At 47.0% G+C, this 17,745-nt stretch overlaps 1 protein-coding gene across 9 annotated transcripts in view; it reads left to right on the forward strand.

The window, feature by feature from the left end:
* Positions 1 to 14,494: 14,494 nt before the first annotated feature.
* Positions 14,495 to 17,745, forward strand: part of CDC42BPA (CDC42 binding protein kinase alpha) — a 162,012-nt gene continuing 158,761 nt past the window's right edge. For all 9 annotated transcript variants that reach the window (XM_066993616.1, XM_066993625.1, XM_066993617.1 and 6 more), the window contains exons 1-2: positions 14,495 to 15,060; positions 15,788 to 16,005. In XM_066993616.1, coding sequence (XP_066849717.1) covers positions 15,810 to 16,005 — 196 coding nt within the window. In that variant the 5' untranslated portion in view covers positions 14,495 to 15,060; positions 15,788 to 15,809. The remainder of the gene's footprint in view (positions 15,061 to 15,787; positions 16,006 to 17,745) is intronic.

Genomic DNA, 17,745 nt, shown 5'->3' on the forward strand with positions numbered 1-17,745 from the left:
ACTAAGAGATTTAACCGAATAATCATTCATTTGGGGACAACCTCCAGAATTTGTTTCTGGTAGGAAAAAAGCAAACAAGGAGTGGACTGAGGAAACTTTAACAATTGATTATATATAGTGTTTATTTTAAATATCAAAGCATGCAGAAATTTTGTCTGCAGCATTCTCTTCTCAAGTTAGCTAAAACATGAAGAGATGAAAAGCATGGAAAAATACGGTTTCCGAAGAAAGGTCAATTTTTAGTCCCTTCAATTTACCAGGTGAATTCTCTCCCTGATAAGCAACTTATAAGTAAAAATCACTGCCTAGACCTCATGCATGATTTCCTGATTACTAGTAATAAGTTTCCATTCATTCCAAAAACTGACCATTAAACTTGAGAATTTGACTAGTAAATTAATCAAAGCCATCTCACTGTACAAACAGAAAACCGTATTTCTCTAAGCAAAAATTTCAGTCGTCCCAGTTAAACCTATTACCCTACTGCAAAAGGGATGGTTAGAATCTACTAAGCTGTGTTCACAAAGTGCAGAACTACAAATTTAGGGAAAAAAAAATCTTATCAACAATCTTAACAGCAAACCTCCTATGTTGCAAGAAACATTTTTGCTACTCCTACCTACTTTGAGGAAGAGATTTCAAAATGTACACAATGCTGAGTAACAACATAAAGTTACATTACTTTCTGGAAATAAAAAGTATATTCAGCCAACTAAACTGTTCACTGGAACAAAAATCGTAAGATAAGTAGACACAGACACAATAAAAGAAATTCCCATTGCAAAAAAATGCGCCACCTCTGACAAGCAGTGTGAGGTCTTGTTGAATAGGTTATGTAAACAACAAGATTTCTTCTTGAAATCTTCTGAAACAGCTGCCAGCATAACCATTTCCTTTCTTTTAGGAGACAAGAATGTTCCTCTCTATTTTTGAGAACTAAATAGTTAAAAACACCCCAGAAACAAGACGGCTGTTATTTCAGCAATAACATTGGGTGACTGTTATCAGCACGATTGGCCTGATTTCCTCGCAAAGGAAATAAGAAAGCCATCTAAAAGGCGATTCAGGTTTTTCTATCCTTTTCTCTCCTCTTTTCTTCCAGTGAGTGACTTCTGCTATCCTTTCCTTTCCAAAGTCACCTTCTAAAATTTAAAAGTGAAAAATGTACAAAACAGCTAAAATAACTGCTTTAGGTTGCAAGCAGGGTGTCAAAGATACTGCACTGTTCTCCTGCCTCCAGCCCCGCACTTTCCCCATAATGCTCTCCCTGGCTACAGCCCTGACACTAAAAAATGTCTGGCCTACCTGGTTGAAATACACCAAGCATTGCTATCAACGTGCAACATTCAAATTAAAATTAAAAAAAATAAGCTTTCACGGCACTGGCTTTAAGAACATTTTTTCTTAAACCAACCTTAATGACAGAGAGATTACCCTTAAGAGAACATTTCAGACAAAGTAAACTTTTTTTTCTCAGTCCTGCTTGTAAGCAAAACTGTAGAATGCCTTGAGACTAGAAAAAAAGCCTCCCACAAGGAGTTCACTGTTATTCTACGAGAGTGGGAGGAACTGGGGAAGAAGGGCTTTATCTAGTCTATTTACATTCTGCTACTCTATCCAAGAGATAAATTTTAATAATACAAATAAAACATTTTCCTGGATCTGGATGCAGCAAAAAGAAGACTTTTCTGCCCACTGTCATTCTTAACTAAAGATGGCAGAACTTGCACACAGCTTCAGAAGAGCTGCACATCCCAGTTAATTTTTCAAGCCATTTTATCCATTTCATCAACAATTCAATACTGACAAAGCTCATACTAGTTTTTTTTCTTGTTTTTTTTTTTTTTCCTGTTTGTGCATGTGTGAGTGTGTGTGTGTATTAGTTGTCATCAAATGAAAGGTTACTTGCAAGAACAGTTCCATACGGCACAATTCTCTGAAATAATCTTTTGGGCCCCAAAAGAAAGCGAGGAGATACAAACAACAAACCAACACTTCACAAAGTTGCAACACTCCTGCCAAGGAGCCATTTGTGAACACAGAAAGTAGTAAGAGAGAAAAATTTAACACCCCTTAGCCAAGAAGCTTGTAGCAGTCACATCTAGCTTACAACTCAGGCCTGCAGGAACGCTACGGCTTCAGGGAGAGCATCTACCAGAACTCTGCACATTCAGGCATCAAGTCAGCATCAGTTCGCTGACAGACCCGGAAACACTGTTAGGTTTGAGACATGAACAAAGTTGCTAACTATCTGTAATAAAAAGCATTAAGATCTGCTGACTCTTAGACCGAGTTACACGGACAAAACAGAACAAATACTTACACATACTTCTGCCTCACGCAAAATTAGAGGATACCTGCCACAAAAGTCACCATCAGGGGAAAACCAAGATGCCTCTATAGCTGGATTTACTTCCTACCGCTGCAATACAGATTCAGACAAGCCACAGCCAGGGAGGTTACATTATCATGCAAGAAAAACCTGGGGTTACAAGGAATTCAGCCAGATGGTCTGCATTCAGCTCTCTGTATGTACCAGTCATTCCAAAGTAAGCAGATAAATACGAGAGAATTCAGCTTTCCTTGCTGATGGGTCTAAATTCTGAGTTTGTCTACACTGCAGGCAATGACGTAGGAAAACAGTACTAGGAGTGATTGAGGCACGAAGACAGAACTGTCCCCCTCTAACTTTAGAAAGGATGGAGGGCTAGGATGAAGCTGGGAGCACAGGATCCTATAGTTAATACTGGAGCACAGACAGGATGTTTCTTCTTCCATAATCACCTCTGCCTTTGTAGATTTTCTCCTGACTTTTAAAACCAGGCATCTCTTCCACAACATTTACTTCTCACTCAGTTGATCACTGTGCAAACACAGCTTTATTTTGCCTCACTCCTACCCTAATGCTATTTTCAGGTTGGCTATCATAGTAGGTGACTTGAAACAAGAGAATAAACACGCATTTGTTAAAATAGCCTGATTCAGTTCGTAAAAAAAGCTATTTACTTCTGTAAAGAAAAGACTGGCTTGAGGCAAACACAAAGTTGAACCAAACAGTTTATGTTTGCAGTAACCTGCAAAAACGCGACACAGGGCCCACTTGTGAAAGCAGCAATTCCTCCGGTGATCTTAAGGGCATGTTCAAAACTGAGCATTGCTTCAAAGAGCTAAAGAAAAGGTCCTGTTCTGCATCAAGGCCAGATTAAAATACGGATACATCAAGGATTTAAACTACTCAAAGTTTCCTCAAGATTATACGCTTAATGCCTAGGAGTTGGCCTTGATGATCCTTATGGGTCCCTTCCAACTCAGGATATTCTATGATTCTAATGCTTTCGACTAATTGTATATATTTATATATTTTTTTTGGTTTTTGGTTTTTTAATTGTAATGTGAATGACCCCATGAAGAAACTCCTCCAATGGCATGTTATTTCTTGGTCACTGTAAGGACCTCTCGACTTCCTTCCTGCACTCTACCAGATCTCCCAATTTAAGTTGGGTGGTTGACCTGGAAAAATTCTGCCTCACAGGATAAGACATGAAATTTCAAAAAAGACACAACAGCTAAGCACACCATCCCTTTAAAAATGAAATAAACAAACAAAACCCACAAAGAATACAGAACTCTTGGAATAGGTTTTGTTGTTCTAGTGACAGATAAAATGCACAACACTTGAGGAAGGAAAGCTTTTTCCTCATTTGAACTCACTCAGCTGGCACACGATCATCCTTTCCCACTCTCCCAATACCCAGGGTCCCTACAAATCCAGACCAAAACAGGACCCACCTGTCTCGGGCTCCTTGTTGAAGCCCAGTCAATTACAGCTGCAAGGCAGAGTATTCCCTGGCAAAACTTGCCTCTGGGATACTTCCTCACATGAACAAAATGTACAGACTGATCGGGTACATTCAGCCGCAGCAGAGCTGTGGTACGCTTATTACATACATCAGTACATTTAAGCTGCGTAAGAAAGCGGCACCTACATAAGAAAGTGCTTAAATAGTTACACCGTTAATTAAACACTAGCACATGAACTAACAGAGGAAACATTAACAGCAAAGAAATCGGAAAGACGGAGCTGTCCTGACCACCAAAGAGCATGAGAAGATCCTTCTGCTACTCAAAGGTCTGAAAGCCAGATCCTATAATCGAGGTATTGATTAGAGATACCTAGATATCCCACTTCACCACGTTAAGCTTGTGATTGCATGTACAAGGTGAGCAGCTACCACTGGGCATAAACACATAAAACACTTGGGTTAAACTGGGGGATCTCAGTGGGGAATACTTCTTTGAACTTCAAAAATGTTGCCTATTTCATCTTTGTTGCACTTTTTTTTTTTCCACTGGGTAAAGCAATATCTACAATGGTCCAGAGCTCCAAAGGAAAACTCTCAGAATGTATCTGTTTGTCTGTGATCATACTAGAGAATACTGTCCAAAACCTAAGCAACAGCAGCAAGGGATAAAATGTTTCCAACTACACAATATCTCCAGTTATTTGAGTCAAAACAAAGAGAAAAACTTCAGCCCTTTACTACTCCACTCCTGTCTGCGCACTGCTTCAAGCACTGTCAGAGTTGGGAGACTGTTCCTACAAACCTTCTTTAGTTTAGATCTATGTTAGTCACGAACAAAACCTGAACAGACAAGATATACCACCTCTCTTTCTCTCTTCCTTCCACCAGCAGGTCAGATGAATCTGTCGGCTAACGAGTCTTTACCCTCTGCCTTGGGAGCTCTCTGGAGCCTGCAAAGGTTCATGAGTAACTGGAAAAATCATACAGATACCAAACTTCAGTGTTCTGCACAGAAGTCCATAATTTCCATGGAATACATTTCAAGTTAAGAAGGTAGAAAGCTGTTACTGAGGCATTCGAATACTGCTTGTATTACCGCGATAACTGGAACTTGTTCAAAACCTGTAATCAGACACATTTGATTTACTGTCATTCACACCTATGTAATTAAAGCCCCTGATAAAAGACTGACATTGTAAAATGTCACGTTTCCCCAATGCTCATTCAATACTTTAACCTCCTAACAGTTTGTAAACATGTTTTCAATGGCCAGAAGAGACATTCTACAAATGAAATACAAAAATATAAGATCGATGACAGCAGTCCAGTCTGTGACAGTAGCAGCACTGCCTACACACCACAACGTTTCAGTTCTACTAGAGATGAAATGAGAACAATGAAATCCATATACCAGAGGAGGAGAAAACAAAACAAAGAAATAAGCTGGCTAAAGGACTGCTTACATTTCACCTGCAAGAGAACAGATGCAACCGAGTCACTGACCTCACACTACTCACAGCGGCCTCCCCCTTCCCTCCTCTGTCTCTCCACGTATGTTGAAGACTTTTCTCTACTTCCCCATTACCGGAGAACTAAGAAATATTGTTCTAGTTTCTTCTTAAAACCATTTCAAATTGCTGCCATTGTAAAGAGAGTTTCCTTAGAACAAACACTTTTCTAAAGCTTCTTTCTACCACCCTATTCTCCTTTCATGCTGAGTGTAGCAGCCTGCATTTACCCCTGTCACACACCTGAATAACACGGGCAAATCCCACACACGTAGGAAAGGAAAAGCAAAACGCCTGGAACACAGAACAGCTCCTTGCGGTAAGCTCCAGTTGCTAAAATCACCCAGTCCCATTTCTAAATCACAAACGCAACTGTCAGTAGAGATAAAAATTAAAACTACCATCAAACACGGAGAACAAGCCAAGTCTAGGTGTTTGGTTTCTTTCCCATTGTCTCAAAACCTGACCTGAATAACTCTCAAATACTTCAGCTGTGTCTGCGGACATCCTTCCATCTAGAACTCATAGAATCACAGAACACCAGTGGGAGGGACCTTAAAGATCCTCTAATTCCAACCCCTGTCACGGGCAGGGACACCAAAAGAAAATCCTACACACAATAAACGACACCAAATCAGTAGCACATCACAGAACAAATCAGGTATAAAGACAGTTAAAGTAAAAACATAATGACTTTACATCAAAAAAGGATTTCTAAAACTAATGCAGATTATAAACCACAAAGGAATCAACCTGATACTTCACACTCATTTCAAGCATTTCAGGAAGACTGAAAACCTCCACAAAGTCAAATGCGCTCACATGGCAGAAACTTCACTTTCTCCAATTCCTGAGTTAAACTTGTAACAGCAATAAAAAACAAAAGACATAAAACCAATACAGAAGCTCATCTGTTTTACCCTGCTTATTGTTTTTTAATAAGTTCTAGAACCAGTTCTAGAACTAGTCATAAAACAGTCTTAAAAAGATCCAAAGAGTAGAACATGAAACATCTTAGTTCCCCTCAATATAGCAGTAGTCACGTGGCTATTACACTAACACCACATCGGCTCTTCCATGCTACAGGAGCTCCTAACCCCTTGCACCCAAAAATTCACACTGTGCTATGAACATCCAGTCTCACAAAAACGAGGCATGTAACATCAAAGACCTAGAACAGCTGAAACAAAAACATACATCCACTAACAAAAAAAAAAATCCACAAGCTCCACAAAACCAGAACACTACACTGCACCAGTGACAAGTATGAATAAATCATTTATAAATTACATTCAACAGTTTATGATCGCCAAAGAGCTATGTATTAGATGCTGAAAAAAAGAATAAAATTACTCTTTTAAAAAAGCAGTTTAAGCTTCAGAAGATTAACAGTTCTGAGGGGTAAATTTGTATTCTGTCATCTGTAAATGCACAGACATACAAGTTCATATCAAGATCAATTCCAATACATTCAAAGACGACTCCTCATAGCAATAACGCAGATGTGTGAACGCTTGGCATAAACCCGTATCGTTCCAGAACAGCGAGTGACACCCACCAGAATACACTAAGCCTCATTTCAATGATGGGAGAAACAAATTAATACAGCACATTCAAAACTAGGAGTTTTCACAACTCCCTGGGGTAAAATTGGTATTATTGTCCCTACTGCTCTAGTAGGGAAGTTGGAAAAAATAAACAAGCAAATACAAACTGAAAGCAGGTAGACTGACGGGGGTGAGGACAGAAACTACAACTTCTGGCTGCCAGCCTTCCGCTTCCACCACTTCTGACTTTAAAACCACATCTCGCCTCTTTGTAATCAACCACTTCCACTGGTTCCCCTTTGGGGAAAAAGAGACACGTGGTGAGGCTGTGATTACACCAAAGATCAGGATGCCCTTCGTAGATTCGCTGCGCCCAAGAGCTGAAGCACAACAACTCCTGTAGGAACCTCCTTCTGCCACGACCCGCATCTCAACAGGAACGCCAAGGGCCGCTGGTTTCACCGGGAGCGCTGGCAGGCAGCAGAGACAGCTCGGCAGCGTTTGCAAGATAACGGCATCGGTCATGTCGACGCTTCCAAAGGCAGGCACTAGAAACCCTTGCTCTTGCATTTCACCTCACAAACCCTCTCCAAAATCACAAGTTAAAAGTCTGAAGAGTACAACTGGCAGCAGACAGAGGACTCTGACAGTGCTTCCGGGAAAGCAGAAGGAACTGCTCTAACTTGAAGCTTGAGTCCTGCTAAGGCACAGCTGCAAGCGGGAGAGCAAAAAAGTTGCAGGAAAAAGAGGCCAGCAAGAAGCCCTATTTTGGAAAGGCCGGAATAAGGTATCATTTCCATTAGTAGTCTGTAAGATTTGTTACAGACAGCTTCAGGTACTGGCAGAACCTTGGAACGATCCTTTTTTTCATCAGACATTCAAATTTACCGGCACTCAACACAATGAGTTCCAAACACACGTATTCTAAGCATATCATTTTACTTGTTTTTTTTTTTTTTTTTTTTTTTTTAACAATTATGAACAGGGTGTCAGATTGCTAACTCCACTACAGACTACACTCTCACATACAAAAAATTACAGAATCACAGAATCACAGAATCGTCTAGGTTGGAAGAGACCTCCAAGATCATCTAGTCCAACCTCTGTCCTAACACTAACAAGTCCTACACTAAACCATATCACTAAGTTCAACATCTAAACATCTTTTAAAGACCTCCAGGGATGGTAACTCCACCACTTCCCTGGGCAGCCCATTCCAATGCCTAACAACCCTTTCAGTAAAGACGTTCTTCCTAACATCCAACCTAAAACTCCCCTGGCGCAACTTTAGCCCATTCCCCCTCGTCCTGTCACCAGGCATGTGGGAGAAGAGACCAACCCCCACCTCACTACAGCCTCCTTTAAGGTATCTGTAGAGAGCGATGAGGTCGCCCCTGAGCCTCCTCTTCTCCAGGCTGAACAATCCCAGCTCCCTCAGCCGCTCCTCGTAAGACTTGTTCTCCAGACCCCTCACCAGCTTGGTCGCCCTTCTCTGGACTCGCTCGAGCACGTCCATGTCCTTCTTGTAGCGAGGGGCCCAAAACTGAACACAGCACTCGAGGTGCGGCCTCACCAGAGCCGAGTACAGGGGGACAATCACCTCCCTAGACCTGCTGGCCACGCTGCTTCTTATACAAGCCAGGCTGCTGTTGGCCTTCTTGGCCACCTGGGCACACTGCTGGCTCATATTCAGCCGGCTATCAACCAGTACTCCCAGGTCCTTCTCGGCCAGGCAGCTTTCCAGCCACTCATCTCCCAGCCTGTAGCGCTGCTTGGGGTTGTTACGCCCCAGATGCAGGACCCGGCACTTGGCCTTGTTGAACTTCATACAGTTGGCCTCAGCCCATCGCTCCAGCCTATCCAGATCCTCCTGCAAAGGCTTCCTACCCTCAAGCAGACCGACACACGCACCTAACTTGGTGTCATCTGCAAACTTACTGAGGGTGCACTCGATCCCCTCATCCAGATCATCGATAAAGATATTAAAGAGGGCCGGCCCCAGCACTGAGCCCTGGGGGACTCCACTAGTGACCGGCCTCCAACCAGATTTGACTCCATTCACCACAACTCTCTGGGCCCGGCCATCCAGCCAGTTTCTAACCCAGCGAAGCGTACGCCAGTCCAAGCCCCGAGCAGCCAGTTTCTTGAGGAGAATGTTGTGGGGAACGGTGTCAAAAGCCTTACTGAAGTCAAGGTAGATCACATCCACAGCCTTCCCCTCATCCACTAAGCGCGTCACTTGGTCATAGAAGGAGATCAGGTTCGTCAAGCAGGACCTACCTTTCATAAACCCATGCTGACTGGGCCTGATCGCCTGCTTGCCCTGCAAGTGCCGCGTGATGACCCTCAAGATAATCTGCTCCATGAGCTTTCCTGGCACTGAGGTCAAGCTAACAGGCCTATAGTTCCCCGGGTCTACCCTCCAACCCTTCTTGTAGATGGGCGTCACATTTGCTAGCCACCAGTCGACTGGGACCTCCCCGATAGCCAGGACTGCCGATAAATGATGGAAAGCGGCTTGGCCAGCTCCTCCGCCAGTTCGCTCAGTACCCTCGGGTGGATCCCATCCGGCCCCATCGACTTGCGTACATCCAAGTGTTGTAGCAGGTCGCCAACCATTTCCTCATGGATAGCGAGGGCCACATCCTGCTCCCCATCGCCTTCCACCAGCTCAGGGTACCAGGTATCCAGAGAACAACCGGTCTTGCCGCTAAAGACTGAGGCAAAGAAAGCATTGAGCACTTCAGCCTTTTCCTCATCTTTTGTAACTAAGTTTCCCCCCGCATCCAGTAAAGGATGGAGATTCTCCTTAGTCCTCCTTTTTGCGTTGATGTATTTGTAAAAATACGTTTTTTGTTATCTTTAACAGCAGTAGCCAGATTGAGCTCCAGATGAGCTTTGGCCTTTCTAATTTTGTCCCTGCACAGCTTCGCAACATCTTTATAGTCCTCTTGAATAGCCCGCCCTCTTTTCCAAAGATTATAAACCCTCCTTTTTCTCCTAAGCTCGAGCCACAACTCTCTGCTCAGCCTGGCCGGTCTAGTTCCGCGTCGGCTCGTCTTTGGGCACGTGGGGACAGACCACTCCTGAGCCATTAAGATTCCTGTGAGCCAACGTATTTTCCAAGCCTTTCATACCTTCTGTGTAACACAACAGTTTTAGGGTGAAGATCCTTCAGAAGTCCCTTTAATTACTATTTCTTCCTTAGCTAGAATGTATTAATTATAGCCCGTTCCTCTAGATAATAAGAAAACAAAAACCAGTGCACTATGAATAGTGTAAGAAACTTAATTACAGAGTCAGGTGTCCTTTAGATGTCACTATGACTCCATTAAGGAACAGGCACCAAACACACGCCTCATGTTGTTAGATCAGTTATCAAAACAATGTCTTTCCTTGGTGATTTCATTACATAGGACTCAACCAGCTAATTCATCAAATGCCTGTTATGTTGGGAAAATGTGCTTTTTAAGGAAAAGTCGCCTTCGAGATGTATTTATTACAAACCAGATGTGAGAAATAGTTCTGAAAGGAAACACAGAAGTACAGCATGACTCGAAGTGTGAAGGTCACATAGTAAGGGTTAGCATCAAGGCTCTTATGTCAGACTGCAACTTCTGTTTTGCATCTGTACGTAGAAGGAGGAGAAGAATCAAAAGTAAAAATAAAGCCAACCAGTTCTGTGATAACTTAAGAAGAACTGGATTGCTGTCATTCAACTGTTATCGTTGAAAACTTGTAAATACTGTAACGTTGCTCTATAACTAAGAAAGAAAACGGAATGGAGGATGGGGATGACACAATTTCATTCTGCTTTTTAACTTCACCTTATTAAGTCAGCAATGATGCTACGTTAAAGACAAGAACATATTTATCCCCATTTTCACTCCAGACAACAAAACGAGGATTGCCTACTGATCTGTTCTTCTCCAAACATCAGACAATTTATCCCTCATCCTTCTCTATTCCCACTACCTTCAGGATACAAACCTCAACAGCTGGATAAATATACTTCACATACCAGGATGTGAACCATGTCAAAAACATAAAGTCTATTTTACACGTATAACTCAAAGACAAATAACCAATACGGATCTCTTGTCAGCACCACCGCCATCACGTTCAAGTACAGTACAGTACAGCTGATAACATTTCACAGTAAACCTCTACTGTACACAATCCCCTCTCACGCATCAATACCGAAGACAAAGCAGACACGAACACGGGTGGATGTACCCAAAATAAACACACCCAAACTTACCCCATTCCAGATACTCCAGGATATTCTTCTCTCTTCTCAGAGGGGAATTATTACACTCATCGTACAGGCAGATGAGGATATCCAGCAAGGTCTCCACGCTGAAGCACTGCCCGTTGCTTTGAGTCGGCCCATCCAAAATAAACTGCTCCAGCTGCTTCAGGCGCACTTCTCCAGACATGGCTGTTTCAGTTTGCATTGGGGTGTCTTTTTTAAGTACACTTCGTCAAAAACTAAAATCGCCGCGTGCCGTAGCGGGGAGCCTTGCCCTTCCACCTCCTGCTCCTCCTGCTCCTTACGGCTCTCCTCCCGAGGCCTCTCAGCGGTTCAGGGAAACTGAGGGCTTCATCGCCACCCGCTCCTCCTCTGCTGCGCCAAGGGGCGGCGGGCAGCCTCCCTGCCTCCCGTCCCCCTCAGGCTCCTCAGCCCTCTCGCCTCGCCTCGCCTCCCGCCCGCGCTCACACGCAGGAGCCGCCGCCGAGCTCGCGGCAGCCCAACATGGCGGCGCGGGTGGGGAGGGGGGAGCCGCCGCCGAGCGCCGCCGCAGCGCGGGGAGCCGAGCCCGGGAGCCGCCGCTACTGATGGGATTGAGGGGAGGAGGGTAACGGGGGTGGGTGCTGCAGCAGGGAATGCAGGGATACGGGCGGACCGAGGCCGACGGCAGGGGAGGGAGCGGAGCGGAGCGGAGCGGAGCGGAGGGCGGGGAGGCCGGCGCGCAACGCCCCGCTGCCTGACCGCCCCTCGCCGAGGGGAGCCCAGCCCCGCCTCGGCGCCCTGGGCCCGGCTCCCCGGGGCTCGCCCCTTGCCTCGGGCCGTGCCGCCTCACCGAGCCGGCGGGACGGGGGCAGGCGCCGAGGCGCTGAGGCGGGGCTCCCTCGCCCGGCCGTCGCCGCGGTGGAAAATGGCAGCGGCGGCAACGCGTGGCCGTGGCTCTGACCTCCAGAGGTGTGGGGGCGGTGGGCGGGCGCTCGGGCTGCGGCATCGCCCGCACCTCGCTTCAGAGGTTAGCCTTACCCATCGGCAGCAGGCCAGGGGGACGGGACGAAGGGGGGCCGGTGACCGAGCGCTGTGCGCCCGAGGGGACGCTGGTTACAGGTGAAGTGAGGGGACGGGAACGGCTCAGGCGTGTGCCCTCAGCTTGGTAACCAGCACAAGACCCTCCGGTTTTGGTGGTTTTTTTTGTTTTCGGTATAACAAGCACCCATATACATTTTTTTTCACTTGTCTTTTTACTGGGGGATGTAATACGTAAGCAGTCTTAAGTACCGTACCCATCTAGATGAAGATGAAACACGGCATTAGGATTAAACAGAAGTCCCGTGCAGTTTGCTTAGATTTATAGAAAAAAGATCTCCAGGATCTCTGAACTGTGTATAGACTCACTGGTGTGAAGCTATGCACAAGACAGTGATTCTCATCTTGTGCTGTCGAGAAGGACTGTCCATCAGGGAGGAGGAGTGCACTTTCTGTTTGGCAAGCACGGGAATGACATCCAAGAGTTTGGACAACGTCTTTTGGAAGGAAGGAACTCTCCTACCAACTCATGATGAATGACAAAATGTGCAGAGAATTTGATTCTAAAAACTTTTTACACAAAAACCCTCCAAGAAATATCCTTGGAACTGCTGAAAATATAAGTGAGCTTGTCAGAGGTAGAAGAATTAACATTACGCTATGAAGATGGGGACAAGGCAAGGGTTTCCTTCCTATTGGCAGCTGCAGTGAAGACGATGATACTCTTATTACCATAATAAGGAAAAGACTTAATTCAAACCGTTTTTAAAGCTTCAGCACAGCCCTTTCAGGCAGAGAGCAGGGAATGATCAGCCCTTTCCCACTGTGCATCTTGGGCATTGTCACCACAGCAAAGAACAAGGTCCCCTCCTGCACTCTGCAAGCAGAGTTGGACTTGGTGGACCTGCTTCAGGTGTTGCAGAAGGCAGAGCAGAGAGGATGCTCCACGCTCCTGGTGCATTCAACATGCTCAATTGCCACGTCCCATGCATCATCCAAGGTGCTCATAACCCTAGAGTTTTATGCTTTTCTTTTCCTTACATCTGGACACAAATTGGCGGCTCTTTCTAGGGGATGAGAACAACTCTATAGGAAAGAGCATAAATGCAGCAGCTGTGGATTGTGAAAGAAACACCAAGTCCACGTCTGGATCTGCCTGGATGCCAGTACAAAACCTGCAGTGAGAGAACTCCACTGTCATACTAACAGCGTACCCCAAAATAGGAAGGAAACCCTTGCTGTGTCCCCATCCTCATACTGTAATATTAATTCTCCTACCTCTGACAAGCTCACTTATATTTTCAGCAGTTCCAAGGATATTTCTTGGAGGGTTTTTGTGTAAAAAGTTTTTAGAATCAAATTCTCTGCACATTTTGTCATTCATCATGAGTTGGTAGGAGAGTTCCTTCCTTCCAAAAGACGTTGTCCAAACTCTTGGATGTCATTCCCGTGCTTGCCAAACAGAAAGTGCACCCCTCCTCCCTGATGGACAGTCCATCCGTTTTTCCTTCTCGACAGCACGAGAGTCACTGTCCTGTGTGTAGCTTCACACCAGTGAGTCTATACACAGTTCAGAGATCCTGGGGATCTTTTTTCTATAAATCTAAGCAAACTGCATGGGACTTGTGTTTAATCCTAATGTCGTGTTTCATCTTCATCTAGATGGGTACTTAAGACTGCTTACGTATTACATCCCCCAGTAAAACGACAAGTGAAAAAAAATGTATATGGGTGCTTGTTATACCGAAAACAAAAAAAACCACCAAAACCGGAGGGTCTTGTGCTGGTTACCAAGCTGAGGGCACACGCCTGAGCCGTTCCCGTCCCCTCACTTCACCTGTAACCAGCGTCCCCTCGGGCGCACAGCGCTCGGTCACCGGCCCCCCTTCGTCCCGTCCCCCTCCCTGCTGCCGATGGGTAAGGCTAACCTCTGAAGCGAGGTGCGGGCGATGCCGCAGCCCGAGCGCCCGCCCACCGCCCCCACACCTCTGGAGGTCAGAGCCACGGCCACGCGTTGCCGCCGCTGCCATTTTCCACCGCGGCGACGGCCGGGCGAGGGAGCCCCGCCTCAGCGCCTCGGCGCCTGCCCCCGTCCCGCCGGCTCGGTGAGGCGGCACGGCCCGAGGCAAGGGGCGAGCCCCGGGGAGCCGGGCCCAGGGCGCCGAGGCGGGGCTGGGCTCCCCTCGGCGAGGGGCGGTCAGGCAGCGGGGCGTTGCGCGCCGGCCTCCCCGCCCTCCGCTCCGCTCCGCTCCGCTCCCTCCCCTGCCGTCGGCCTCGGTCCGCCCGTATCCCTGCATTCCCTGCTGCAGCACCCACCCCCGTTACCCTCCTCCCCTCAATCCCATCAGTAGCGGCGGCTCCCGGGCTCGGCTCCCCGCGCTGCGGCGGCGCTCGGCGGCGGCTCCCCCCTCCCCACCCGCGCCGCCATGTTGGGCTGCCGCGAGCTCGGCGGCGGCTCCTGCGTGTGAGCGCGGGCGGGAGGCGAGGCGAGGCGAGAGGGCTGAGGAGCCTGAGGGGGACGGGAGGCAGGGAGGGAGGCAGGGAGGCAGGCAGGGAGGGTGCCGCGTGGGCCCTCCCCGCCCCGCCGCCCCTTGGCGCACGCCCGCCCCGGGAACGATGCCCTTGGCCTGGGGGAGCGAGGCCGGGGGAGCGTCTCCCCGCCGGGAGTGAAGCCGCTGCCGGAGCCTCCCGGGACGCGCAGCCGGAGCAGCAGCGGGAGGAAGGACGGGGACGGCGGCGCCGCGGCCATGGGGAGGCTTTGACAGGGCGACGAGCGCTCCCCGCTCGCCCCGCGGCGGTGCCGCTGTGCCGGGGCGCGCGTCCCGCCCGCTGCCGCCCGCCCGCCGCCCCTTGGCGCAGCAGAGGAGGAGCGGGTGGCGATGAAGCCTTCGGCTTCCCTGAACCGCTGAGAGGCCTCGGGAGGAGACCCGGTAAGCAGCAGGAGGAGGCGGAGGAGGGGCACGGCTCCCCGCCACGGGACGCGGCTGTGCCTTAAGCAGGGTCGGCCGGGGACCTGCGCCCCCCCCCCCCCCCCCCCCCCCCCCCCCCGCCCCGGCGGGTGAGGGGTCCGCCGAGGCGCTGCCCGCCGGAGAGGCGGAGACGGAGGCCGCGGCCGCCTCTCCCCCCCCCCCGATCCCCGCCCGCTGCCTCCGCGGCGCCGCGCTCTGCCGCTCCTTCCCGGCACCGCTGCGGTGTCGCGGTGCGCCGGCCCTTCCCGGCCTGGCGACGGGCAGGATGGGGCTCCTACACCTCAGGGATGCGGTGGGTCCCCTCTCGGTCTTGTGCTGCGTGACCTGAATGTTGGATGAAGGAGAAGAGCTTCCTAAATATATAAACGTCTCTGTCTGAGGTGGCTAAAATGGTGAAACTGGCTCTACGCAGCCGTGGTTGAATTTCGGGGTAACTGTTACCATTCACGTGTCAGAACCAGATATACATTTTTCATCAATAACCACATCAAATGATTATTCTTTTCTTAAAAATGATGTACACAAACATGCACTGTATGCGTGTGTGTCTGAAACTTGCTGGGCTTCAGTTTCAAGCAGGGAGCACTGAAGGGACCTAAAAATGAAGCACCACCACGATTTTGTTAAAAATTTGGTTGACGTTTCCTTTTTTTTTTTTTCCTTTTTTTTTTTTTTTGTTTGGATGAAGTGTACTTAAAAAAGACACCCCAATGCAAACTGAAACAGCCATGTCTGGAGAAGTGCGCCTGAAGCAGCTGGAGCAGTTTATTTTGGATGGGCCGACTCAAAGCAACGGGCAGTGCTTCAGCGTGGAGACCTTGCTGGATATCCTCATCTGCCTGTACGATGAGTGTAATAATTCCCCTCTGAGAAGAGAGAAGAATATCCTGGAGTATCTGGAATGGGGTAAGTTTGGGTGTGTTTATTTTGGGTACATCCACCCGTGTTCATGTCTGCTTTGTCTTCGGTATTGATGCGTGAGAGGGGATTGTGTCCAGTAGAGTTTTAGTGTGAAATGTTATCAGCTGTACTGTAGTGTACTTGAACGTGGTGGCGGTGGTGCTGACAAGAGATCCGTGTTGGTTATTTGTCTTTGAGTTATGCGTGTAAAACAGACGTTATGTTTTTGACGTGGTTCAGCTTCTGGTACGTGAAGTATATTTGTTTACCCAGCTGTTGAGGTTTGTATCCTGAAAGTAGTGGGAATAGAGAAGGATGAGGGATAAATTGTCTGATATTTGGAGAAGAACAGATCAGTAGGCAATCCTCGGTTTGTTGTCTGGAGTGAAAATGGGAATATGTTCTTGTCTTTAACGTAGCATCATTGCTGACTTAATAAGGTGAAGTTAAAAAGCAGAATGAAATTTTTTCATCCCCATCCCCTGTTCCGTTTTCTTTCTTAGTTTTAGTGCAATGTTACAGTATTTACGAGTTTTAAATGAGAATGGTTGAATGACAGCAATCCAGTTCTTCTTAAGTTATCACAGAACTGGTTGGCTTTATTTTTACTTTTGATTCTTCTCCTCCTTCTATGTACAGATGCAAAACAGAAGTTGCGGTCTGACATAAGAGCCTTGATGCTAACCCTTACTATGTGACCTTCAAACTTCAAGTCATGCTGTACTTCTGTGTTTCCTTTCAGAACTATTTCTCACATCTGGTTTGTAATAAATACATCTCGAAGGTGACTTTTTCATAAAAAGCACATTTTCCAAACATAACAGGCATTTGATGAATTAGCTGGTTGAGTCCTGTGTAATGAAGTCACCGAGGAGAGACATTGTTTTGATAACTGATCTAACAACACAAGGCGTGTGTGTTTGGTGCCTGTTCCTTAATGGAGTCATAGTGACATCTAAAGGACATCTGACTCTGTAATTAAGTTTCTTACACTATTCATAGTGCACTGGTTTTTGTTTTCTTATTATCTAGAGGAACGGGCTATAATTAATACATTCTAGCTAAGGAAGAAATAGTAATTAAAGGGACTTCTGAAGGATCTTCACCCTAAAACTGTTGTGTTATGCAGAAAGTATGAACGGCTTGGAAAATATGTTGGCTCACAGGAATTTTTTGAATGTGAGAGTGTAGTCTGTAGCGGAGTTAGCAATCTGACACCCTGTTCATAATTGTTAAAAAAAAAAATAAAAAATAAAAAATTAAGTAAAATGATATGGTTAGAATACGTGTATTTGGAGCTCATTCTGTTGAGTGCCGGTAAATTTGAATGTCTGATGAAAAAAAGGATTGTTCCAAGGTTCTGCCAGTACCTGAAGCTGTCTGTAACAAATCTTACAGACTACTAATGGAAATGATACCTTATTCCGGCCTTTCCAAAATAGGGCTTCTTGCTGGCCTCTTTTTCCTGCAACTTTTTTGCTCTCCCGCTTGCAGCTGTGCCTTAGCAGGACTCAAGCTTCAAGTTAGAGCAGTTCCTTCTGCTTTCCCGGAAGCACTGTCAGAGTCCTCTGTCTGCTGCCAGTTGTACTCTCCAGACTGTTAACTTGCGATTTTGGAGAGGGTTTGTGAGGTGAAATGCAAGAGCAAGGGTTTCTAGTGCCTGCCTTTGGAAGCGCCGACATGACCGATGCCGTTATCTTGCAAACGCTGCCGAGCTGTCTCTGCTGCCTGCCAGCGCTCCCGGTG

Source organism: Anser cygnoides, chromosome 3, assembly GCF_040182565.1.
Source record: "Anser cygnoides isolate HZ-2024a breed goose chromosome 3, Taihu_goose_T2T_genome, whole genome shotgun sequence".
Classification (NCBI taxonomy): Eukaryota; Metazoa; Chordata; class Aves; order Anseriformes; family Anatidae; genus Anser; species Anser cygnoides.